Source organism: Bos mutus, chromosome 6 (assembly GCF_027580195.1).
Source record: "Bos mutus isolate GX-2022 chromosome 6, NWIPB_WYAK_1.1, whole genome shotgun sequence".
NCBI lineage: Eukaryota > Metazoa > Chordata > Mammalia > Artiodactyla > Bovidae > Bos > Bos mutus.
The window spans coordinates 64,814,921-64,827,028 of NC_091622.1; the positions used below are offsets into that span (position 1 = coordinate 64,814,921).

At 37.7% G+C, this 12,108-nt stretch overlaps 1 protein-coding gene across 1 annotated transcript in view; it reads right to left on the bottom strand.

Annotated features, from left to right (window-relative positions):
- Positions 1-12,108, bottom strand: part of GABRA2 (gamma-aminobutyric acid type A receptor subunit alpha2) — a 146,428-nt gene that overhangs the window by 49,553 nt on the left and 84,767 nt on the right. The window contains 2 exon segments of the mRNA XM_070372348.1: positions 11,835-11,946; positions 11,949-11,989. Coding sequence (XP_070228449.1) covers positions 11,835-11,946; positions 11,949-11,989 — 153 coding nt within the window.

The following is a 12,108-nucleotide window of genomic DNA, read 5'->3' on the forward strand; positions in this document are numbered from 1 at the left end:
TCAAAGAAGCTGGATTATTGCCCAGATAGGTCTGTCTAAAGATTATAGAGTTTGTAAATCCTGAAACATGCCATCTTGTGATATTGAGCCTAAGCTGAAGCAAGAGCTGATGACTCTTTACATATTTATTGATATGAAGGAGAGAATTAAGTATTAGACAATAAATAGTAACAATAATAGCAATGAGTTCATAGAATTTACTGTATGCCAGAATTGTTCTAAGTGTTCTGTGTGTCTATAAATGTATTTGTGGGTGTGTTAATTCCCAAAACTACCTCACAAGGTAGATATTATAATTCTAGTTCTACAGAGCTACAAAATTAAGGTACAAAGAGGTTAAAAAGACTTCCCATAACTTTCCTAATTTGGTAATAGTACTGTCAGATTTTGAACCAAGATACAAGCATTCCTTGGCGATATTACAGGTTTAGTTCAAGACCACCACAAAAAGTGTGTATCACAATAAAACAAGTCACATGGAATTTCTGGTTTTCCCATGCCTATAAAAGTTATATTTACACTATACTATAGTACTCTTGCCTGGAGAATCCCATGGACAGAGGAGCCTGGTAGGCTGCAGTCCATGGGGTCGCTAAGAGTTGGACATGACTTCACTTTCACTTTCACTTTTCACTTTTTACTTTCATGCAGTGGAGAAGGAAACGGCAACCCACTCCAGTGTTCTTACCTGGAGAATCCCAGGGACAGGGGAGCCTGGTGGGCTGCCGTCTATGGGGTCGCACAGAGTCAGACACAACTGACGCGACTTAGCAACAGCAGCAACAGCATAGTCTATTAAGTGAGTAATAGTATTTGTTTTTTTTTAATCACTCAGTCATGTCCAAACCTTTCATGACCCCATTGACTATAGCCCTCCAGTCTCCTCTGTCCATGGGATTTTCCAGGCAAGAATACTGGAGTCGGTTGCCATTTCCTTCTCCAAGGGATCTTCCCAACCCAGGGATAGAACCCGTCTCCTGCATTGGTAGGCAGATTCTTTACCACTGAGCCACCAGGAGAGCAATGTCTCAGGTGAAAAATACTATTGCTAGAATGTGCAAGCATCATCTGAGCCCTCAGTGAATTGTAATCTTTTTACAATAGTAACATCTAGGATCACTGATCACAGATCACCATAACAATAATAATAATAATAAAGTTTGAAATACAGTACAAATTACCCAAATGTGACACAAAGTGAGCAGATGCTGCTGGAAAGATGTCACCAAGGGACTTGTGTCATGCAAGGTTGCCATAAACCTTCAAATTTGTAAACAATGCAACATCTGCAAAGTATAATAAAGCAAAGCACAGTAAAATGAAATAAGCCTATGCTCTGGTTCCAAAATATGTACTCTCAATCATTTCATGATCTTCATAGGAAACATACTTCTTTTTCCTATTGTAGTAGAAACCACTAGCTGCTTATCTTATATTTAGTCAATACATATTAGAATACTTAATTTATTCAGGGTGACAATTTCTCAGACTCTCTGGTTATGAGACCAAGTTAGGCTAAAAATATATGAATAGAGATTATTTGAAGGGACTTATGGGAAAGCTCATTAATGGCAAACACAGAGCTAGAAGATGTCTTTTGCCCTTTTTGCTTACATCTTCCTGTTTCCTGGATATGAATGTGACACCTGGACCACCAACAACCTTTTTGACTCAAGAAGCAAAACTCCATGCTAAGGATATGAAAGAGGAAAAAGAGAAATAAACTGACTTCCTGATGCCTCTGGTGTTAACCATATCAGTCTTGTAGCATTTACTTGAGGATTTCTTTCACATGGAAAAAAATTTCTCATATAAGACATATTTTGGATTCTTTGACATAAAATCAAACAGAGTCATGGAATAGTGTGATCTAAGTAGAAACATGAGCAATCCAAACATATCACTTTTGGAGGTTTAATTATTCCAATATTCATATAAGAGAGGAAGGTGAGGCACTTGCAAATGCAATGAAATTTGTACATATAAACTCTGCAGTTTTAGCATTTGAACTCCCTGTACACTTTTACCAAACATACACCCTAGCAGATGTTTGTTATTTGGTTCTAGATAGAAAAAAACTCTCTATTCCATATTGAATGTGATATTACGGTAAAAATACCAGGACATATTTCTTACATATAAAGTCATTTATATACGCCTAGTAAAGAAAAAGAAAGTGAAAGTCGCTCAGTTGTGTCTGACTCTTTGCAACCCCATGGACTATATAGACCATGAAATTCTCCAGGCGAGAATACTGGAGTGGGTCAGTCAGTCAGTTCAGTCACTCAGTCGTGTCCGACTCTTTGCGACCCCATGAATCTCAGCATGCCAGGCCTCCCTGTCCATCACCAACTCCCGGAGTTTACCCAAACTCACGTCCATCGAGTCGGTAATGCCATCCAGCCATCTCATTCTCTGTCGTCCCCTTCTCCTCCAGCCCCCAATCCCTCCCAGCATCAGAGTCTTTTCCAATGAGTCAGCCTTTGCATCAGGTGGCCAAAATATTGGAGTTTCAGCTTCAGCATCAGTCCTTCCAATGAACAACCAGGACTGATCTCTTTAGGATGGACTGGTTGGATCTCCTTGCAGTCCAAGGGACTCTCAAGAGTCTTCTCCAACATCACAGTTCAAAAGCATCAATTCTTCGGCACTCAGCTTTCTTCACAGTCCAACCCTCACATCCATACATGACTACTGGAAAAACCATAGCCTTCACTAGATGGACCTTTGTTGGCAAAGTAATGTCTCTGCTTTTGAATAGGCTATCTAGGTTGGTCATAACTTTTCTTCCAAGAAGTAAGCGTCTTTTAATTTCATGGCTGCAATCACCATCTGCAGTGATTTTGGAGCCCAAAAAAATAAAGTCTGACACTGTTTCCATTGTTTCCCCATCTAGTAGCCATGAAGTGATGATGGGATCAGATGCCATGATCTTCGTTTTCTGAATGTTGAGCTTTAAGCCAACTTTTTCACTCTCCACTTTCACTTTCATCAAGAGACTTTTTAGTTCCTCTTCACTTTCTGCCATAAGGGTGGTGTTATCTGCATATCTGAAGTTATTGATATTTCTCCCAGCAATCTTGATGCCAGCTTGTGCTTCTTCCAGCCCAGCATTTCTCATGATGTACTCTGCATAGAAGTTAAATAAGCAGGGTGACAATATAAAGCCTTAACGTACTCCTTTTTCTATTTGGAACCAGTCTGTTGTTCCATGTCCATTTCTAACTGTTGCTTCCTGACCTGCATATAGGTTTCTCAAGAGGCAGATCAGGTGGTCTGGTATTCCCATCTCTTTCAGAATTTTCCACAGTTTATTGTGATCCACACAGTCAAAGGCTTTGGCATAGTCAATAAAGCAGAAGTAGATGTTTTTCTGGAACTCTCTTGCTTTTTCCATGATCCAGCGGATGTTGGCGATTTGATCTTTGGTTCCTCTGCCTTTTCTAAAACCAGCTTGAACATCTGGAAGTTCATAGTTCACATATTGCTGAAGCCTTGAGTCGGTAGCCATTCCCTTCTCCAGGGGATCTTCCAAGCCAGGGATCGCACCCAGGTCTCCTGCATTTCAGGTGGATTCTTTACCAGCTGAGCCACAGTATAGTCATATATTCATAGATAAACTTACTCAGAAATGTGAAAAATGATTTGGCTTCAAATATACAAATAATAATTGCAAACTCGTTATGATTATTCTTAATTATAGGAAGTCTTGAAGGATGTTAAGCAACTGAAAAGACCAGAAGCCACCATTTCACAAAATAAACTATATGTTTACACAAATACAAAATGAGTTTTGTACTTGCAGATATACTGCTTAGCCACCGGAGCCTTGAAAACATAAAACCTGAGGTTTAAGATGAAAGGTTTCCCAAGTGCTTTCTCATACCAGTGGCAACAGAGGGCAACTGTCTCATCATAAAAGGGAGTTTTGTTTGTTTTTTGTTCAAGAATACCCCAAGCATCTAGAACCATGTGATAAAGAAGTACTCAATAAGTGTTGGTATTGAATGAATTGGGCAAGAGCACTTAGAGAAGGTCAAAGGAGACTTTCATCACCTATCATTGCAAGATACGTGGGCAGAGTCTTTGAAGAAATAGCTTTGAAAAATATCAAGCTGTCTATACAACCACAAATAAATGCAATATCCAAAATACTAAAGAGAGAAAACCCAATATAATGGAGCAAAGATTCTAGTATCAAAGTCGTACACATTCTAATCTCAACTCCTCTACCTGCTGTCTTGTTTGCTGTTTTTTTATTTTATTCATGGCATGAAGCCAGACCTCAAATGTTGAGAAATTTGACATTTATCTCCCAGGGCATATTAATTTCTTAACTGTGTAACAGTGGGTTTCTTTTGTTTGTTTTTTAACTTTATCCATCAAAAAAAAGCTCCGGAGGCAGGAGGAGGGTAGATGATTTAATGATACCCCATCAGCTTGTAGGCCTGACTGTGGACTTAGAGAAGTTTGGAGAGGGCAGATGCTTAGGTAACTGCTGGGCATCGTCAGATGATGATATTAAGACTCAAAAGGAGGCAGAAAGATGAAGGGTGAAGTGAAGGATGGAATGAGAATAAGGAGGCTGACAGGCTTCAAGTATTATTCTGGACAGAACACAGGACTTATATTGTTTACTTGCATGCACGTATACATGTAGGACTTCCTTGGAGGCTTTACGGTAAAGAATCTGCCCACAGTGCAAGAGCCCCAGATTCAATCCCTGGGAAGACCTCCTGGAGAAGAGAATGGCAACCCACTCCAGTATTCTTGCCTGGAGAATTCCACGGACAAAGGAACCTGGCAGGCAGGAGTCCATGGGGTTGCAAAGAGTTGGACACAACTGAGTGACTCTCACACACACACACACACACACACACATATACATGTATACCCACATGGAATTATATTTATCACAAGCTTTACACAGAGTAACTCATAGAGATAATACTAAGAATGCTTTTACCACCTAACAGTTTACATTTACACGAAAATGTCTACTGTTAACCATTCATATAAAATTTACAAATTCAAATATAGCCCGGATTTTTAACTTTATATGTTATTTTTATAACCACTCTTTTGAAACTTTTGCATATTTGTTATAGTTGAACCTAACAGCCTTGATCCTAACACATTCTGTTGATTAAAAATTAAATATTTATTCATCTATTTGTCTCTTTTCTATACTTAGGTAATCTTCTATTTGCATGTTTTTACCATATGCATTTATGTGATTTATGTTATGAAATCTGTCTTTATTCACCTCAATGCAGTATTTTATTTTCCTTACAATCTTTATTAAACAAATATTTCATTATTTAATTTCATTTAATATGCTGTATATTTACATATAAATTTAGATCTTCCTGGAAAATTGGTTCTGTCCTAATCATTTCCTTTCTGTTTTTAATTATTATGTAATTTTCCCTAAAAATGCATTTTGTCCATTACTTGTGCTCTGAAATCATGTAACATTGCTTTTAAAGGCATTTGAATTGAAATTTTCTCATATTTTTGGCCACATCCATTTTTATGTCCTTGTTTAAATAATTGGCTAATTTGAAATAGGTATCTAAGAAGATTTCTAAATCCTGAGAAATTCTTGAGGTGTTCATTCAATGCTGTTTCTTTTCCAAGCTATGACTTACAAAATGTTTTATGAAGATGAAAGTTACATAATATACAATTAACCATTTTAAAGTGTACAATTCAGTGGCATTTATGCATTCACTGTGTTCTGAACTACCACCTCTATCTAGTTTCAAAACAGTTCTACCACCCTGGGACACCCAGTTCTTACATAATACAACCCATTTTACCCTGTATCCACCTACTGGCAACTACAAAACTGCTTCTTGGGTTTACCTATACTAGATAATTCATATGAAAGGAAGAATACAATATGTGACACTTTTTATCCACTCTCTTTCACTTAACATAATGTGTTTGAGATTCATTCATGCTGTAGCATGTTATCAATATTTAATCCTTTCTAAATACTGAAGAAGCTGAAGTTGAAGGGATCTATGAAGACCTACAAGACCTTCTAGAACTAACACCAGAAAAGATGTCCTTTTCATGACAGGGGACTGAAATGCAAAAATAGGAAGTCAAGAAACACCTGGAATAATAGGCAAATTTGGCCTTGGAGTACAGAATAAAGCAGGGCAAAGACTAATAGAGTTTTGCCAAGAGAATGCACTGGTAATAGCAAACACCCTCTTCCAACAACAGAAGAGAAGACTCTACACATGGACATCACCAGATGGCCAACACCGATATCAGATTCATTATATTCTTTCCAGCCAAAGGTGAAGAAGCTCTATACAGTCAGCAAAAATAAGACCTGGAGCTGACTGTGGCTCAGATCATGAAACCCTTATTGACAAATTCGGATCTAAATTGAAGAAAATAGGGAAAACCACTAAACCATTCAGATATGACCTAAATCAAATCCCTTACTATTATACAGTGGAAGTGAGAAATAGATTTAGGGGACTAGATCTGATAGACAGGGTGCCTGATGAACTATGGATGGAGGTTCTTGACACTGTAAAGGAGACAGGGATCAAGACCATCCCCCTAAAAAAGAAATGCAAAAAGCAAAATGGCTGTCTGGGGAGGCCTTACAAATAGCTGTGCAAAGAAGAGAAGAAAAAAGCAAAGGAGAAAAGGGAAGATATACCATTTGAATGCAGAGTTCTAAATAAGAGCAAGGAGAGATAAGAAAGCCTTCCTCAGTGATCAGTGCAAAGAAATTCGGGGGGGGGCGAAAATTAGAGATACCAAGGGAACATTTCATGCAAAGATGGGCTCAATAAAGGACAGAAATGGTATGGACCTAAGAGAAGCAGAAGATATTAAGAAGAGGCAGCAAGAATACACAGAACTATACAAAAAAAAAAAAAAAAAAAAAGATCTTCATGATCCAGATAATCACGATGGTATGATCACTCACCTAGAGCCAGACATCCTAGAATGTGAAGTCAACTGGGCCTTGGGAAGCATTACTACAAACAAAGCTAGTGGAGGTGATGGAACTCTAGTTGAGCTATTTCAATCCTGAAAGATGATGCTGTGAAAGTGCTGCACTCAATATGTCAGCAAATTTGCAAAACTCAGCAGTGGCCACAGGACTGGAAAAGGTCAGTTTTCATTCCAATCCCCAAAAAAGGCAATGCCAAGGAATGCTGAAACTACCACACAATTGTACTCATCTCACACGCTAGTAAAGTAATGCTCAAAATTCTCCAAGCCAGGCTTCAGCAGTACGTGAACCATGAACTTCCAGATGTTCAAGCTGGTTTTAGAAAAGGCAGAGGAACCAGAAATCAAATTGCCAACATCCATTGGATCATGGATAAAGGAAGAGAGTTCCAGAAAAACATCTATTTCTGCTTTATTGACTATGCCAAAGCCTTTGACTGTGTGGACCACAACAAACTGCGGAAAATTCTTCAAGAGATAGGGCACCATCCCACTTGATGCTACTCTTAAGAAATCTGTATGCAGGTCAGGAAGCAATAGTTAGAACTGGATATGAAACAACAGATTGGTTCCAAATAGGAAAATAAGTACGTAAGGCTGTATATTGTCACCCTGCTTATTCAACTTATATGCAGAGTATATCATGAGAAATACTGGGCTGGATGAAGCAAAAGCTGGAATTAAGAATGCCAAGAGAAATATCAATAACCTCAGATATGCAGATGACACCACCCTTATGGCAGAAATTGAAGAAGAACTAAACAGCCTCTTGATGGAAGTGAAAGAGGAGAGTGAAAATGTTGGCTTAAAGTTCAACATTCAGAAAACTAAGATCATGGCATCTGGTACCATCATTTCATGGCAAATAGATGGGGAAACAATGGAAACAGTGGCAGACTTTATTTTTGGGGGGGCTTCAAAATCACTGCAGATTGTGATTGCAGCCATGAAATTAAAAGGCGCTTGCTCCTTGGAAGAAATGTTATGACCAACACAGACAGCATATTAAAAAGCAGACATTACTTTGTCAACAAAGGTCCATCTAGTCAAGGCTATGGTTTTTCCAGTGGTCATGTATAGATGTGAGAGTTAGACTATAAAGAAAGCTGAGTGCCAAAGAATTGATGCTTTTGGACTGTGGTATTGGAGAAGACTCTTGAGAGTCCCTTGGACTGCAAGGAGATCCAACCAGTCCATCCTAAAGGAAACCAGTCCTGAATCTTCATTGGAAGGACTGATGTTGAAGCTAAAGCTCCAATACTTTGGCCATCTGATGCAAAGAATTGACTCATTTGAAAAGACCCTGATGCTGGGAAAGATTGAAGGCAGGAGGAGAAGGGGATAACAGAGGATGGGGTGGTTGGATGGCATCGCCGACTCAATGGACATGAGTTTGAGTAAACTCCAGGAGTTGGTGCCAGACAGGGAGGCCTGGTGTGCTGCAGTCCATGGGATCACAAAGAGTCAGACATGCCTGAGCAATTGAACTGAATGACTGACTGACTGATAGGTGAAAAACATTCTAGTGTAAGTATATACTATATTTTGGTTATCCATTCATCTACAAAGGATATTTGGATTGTTTCTATCTTTTGATTATTAGGAATAATATCACTATAAACATCTGTGTACAAGTTTCTGTATAAACACACTTTCATTAATCTTAGGTAATACCTAGAGGTGAAATTGTTGGATCATATGTTAATTCTATGTTCAACTTTTTGAGGAACTGCCAAACGATTGTCCATAGAAGCTATACCATTATATACTCCCCCTGCAATTTATGAGAGTTTCTATTTAAGTACTTAAGTCCCTTTTTTTCTTTTGGTTTACTCATTATTATGGCTATGCTGCTGCTGCTGCTAAGTCGCATCAGTCGTGTCCAACTCTGTGCGACCCCATAGACGGCAGCCCACCAGGCTCCTCCATCCCTGGGATTCTCCAGGCAAGAACACTGGAGTGGGTTGCCATTTCCTTCTCCAATGCATGAAAGTGAAAAGTGAAAGTGAAGTCGCTCAGTTGTGTCTGACTCTTCTCGACCCCATGGACTGTAGCCCACCAGGCTCCTCCGTCCATGGGATTTTCCAGGCAAGAGTACTGGAGTGGGGTGCCATTGCCTTTATAAAATGTATTTTATTGTTGCTTTGATTTGCATTTCCTTAAAGTACAATGATGTACATTATTACTTGTGTTTGTTTGCCATTTGTATATTTATTTTGTTTAGAAAAAAGTCCATTTGAGTTTTTTGTCCATTTTCTAAAATCAGGGTTTTGGTCATTTTGTTTTTGAGTTGTAAGAATTCCTTATTTATTCAGGATATTAAACCCTTATCAGATGTATGAAGCTCAATTTTTTCTCCCAAATGTAAGTTGTCTTTTCACATTTTTGATGATGTTTGAGATAAAAAAGTTTTCAACTTAGTGAAATTCAATTTATCTGTTTTTCTTTGTTACCCATGCTTTTGCTATCAAATCTAAGAATCCATGGTTAGATCCAAATTCATAAAGATTTATCCTGCATTTTCTTCTAATAGACCCTGTATTGTCTTCTAATAGTTTTACAGTTCTCATTTTACATTAATGCTTTATACCTGTTTAATTGTTGTGTCAAGGAGTGAAGTAGGACTCCATCTTCATTCCTTTGCACCTGGTGGTCATCCAGCTGTCCCAGCACCATTTGGTAAAGAGAATACTATTTGCACACAGAAGGGTCTTGGCACTCCTACTGAATATTCATTAGCCATAGTTGTTTATTTGTTTCTGGACTCAGTTTTATTCCATCAGTCTATATGTCCATCCTTATGACACTACCACACTGTTTTGATTAATGTAGCTTTGTTCTAGGCTTTGAAGCTGAGTAGTAAGAGTTCAGCAACTTTTTTCTTTATAGATACTGTTTTGGCTATTTGGAGCCATTTGCAATTTCACATGAATTTGAAGATTGACATTTCTGCCCAAAAAAGCCATTGGATTTCTTATAGGTATTAAATCTATAGATTGCTTTGGGGATTATTCCTATCTTAATGGTACTATCTTCCAAAAAAAGAAACATGAGATATCTTTCCATTTAGTTAGGTCTTCTTTAATTTATTTCAGCAAAGTTTTATAGTTCTTAGTGGACAAGTGTTTACCTACTTGGTCACATTTGTTTCTAGATATTTTATTTATTTATTTTTTTGTGTGTGTAATAAAGTTTTATTAAAGTATAAAGGAGATAGAGAAAGCTTCTGACACAGGCATCAGAAGGAGGCAAAAAGAATACCCACTTGCTAGTGTTAACAATGAAGTTATATAATCCAAAGAATATCTGGAGGTTGTAAAGACCTCATCAGACCTACTCCCATAATTTACATTTTAAGATAACACTGTCCTCAGGCAAGATACATCCTTGTAAAGATCAGGTCTACTCCCATAATTAACATTTTAAGATAACAGAAGGTTGAATCCAAAGACTGTCCTTAGGCAGGATACATTATTGTTATATAATCCTAAGGAATGTGGAGAAAGAAAAAAAGTTTGTCCTTTCTTCCTCCTTGAGAATTCCAGACCCCTCTCTCCTTGGGGACCCCTAGACTCCCTATCAACCTGCCTAGGAACTGACTCTCTCATTCCCCCCTTTTCTTTTAGGAGAATTATGTTGCCTAGGACATCATTATAAATGAAATTATCTTTTAAATTATTCATTTCTAATATTGAGACTAAAATTGATTTTTCAGCATTGATAATAAGAATAGCTAACAGTTGGATAGCATGTATTAAATGCCAGGCATTGTTCTAAGAGCTTTACACATGTCCATGGTCTCAAAACACTATAGTCTATAAGATAGTTACATTATAATAACATGGCCTACAAGGATGTCTCATCTAGGCCTCAAACTACATTTCTATCTGTATGCATATCCACTGACACTGAATCAGCTCACTGTCACTGAATACACTACGCCCTTTCATCCTGCTATATTATTGTATACTTTATCCTTTTTTGACTAGGATTTTTGTCCCATCTCATTCATCTGGGAATCTCCTACTTATCCTTCAAGACTTAGTTTGAATGCTAACTCAGTTACTTAATCAGCCCTCTTAGGGAACATCCATGCTGCTGTATATTTTTAATGGCTTGCATGTGTCTCTTTCATAATGCTTTCATCTTATGTTGTCATTAACTTTCCTGCTTATTCTGGTGCTCTCCACCACAGTAGATTCTCAGTAAAGCCTTCCTAAATGAATGAGTGGACCAAATACACAAAGTGGCCTACTTTGTTACAAAATGTGCTCATCTTAATTCATATATCTGAAAAGCAGTAACCAAATTCCCCTGCATGTTTTAAATCAAGAAACTTAATTTTGTTATCAAACATACTACTGATAGAGAATGAAGGATCTCTTTCTCTTTCTCCTCCCCTTCCTCCCTTATTCTCTCATTTAAGGTACTAAGATCATCTTTGTTCATCTAAAAACTAATCCCTCCCCCCCAAAAAAAAACCAACAAACAAAGTAAATATAAAAGCTTAGAAATATGGTACTGTTGAACTTCATATTAAAACCTCTAAGAATATTCTTCTTATATTAACATGAAATGAAGTGTTGATAAGCAAAATGATTTAACAGAACGAAAATAGTGTATTTCATATTTGAGAACTGTTTATATTCCTTGTCAAGAATGGGACACTGACTCTGTATTTTACTTTCCTGAGCCTCAGTTTCCTCATCTATAAGACAAAGCCAAATACTCCCTGCTCTGTGCATGACAAACTATTGGGGTGAGGATCAAGAGATAGAATGCTTTTGAAAGTATGCCATGAAACAAAATGTGCTGTACAGCACAGTATGTAGTTAGTCACTCACCAAACACTGTTCTTGCAGGCACAGATTCTCTGTTAAGCCAGAATGACACTTGGGAGAGAATGACAGTCATGATGCAAGGCAGATATGTCTGAATCACAAAATATCCAATTTTTTTCTTTTCAAGTGGAAATGAGCTGTCATTACGGTATATTCACCTAGAAGAAAAATTTAAGCAGCTTAAGAAACTGTAGTAGTCAATAGTTTGAACATTTTGGAAATGGAAGGGATTAGAGAAAAAAAGTCCCTGATTTAAAAATGCAAAGAATTTGTCCCA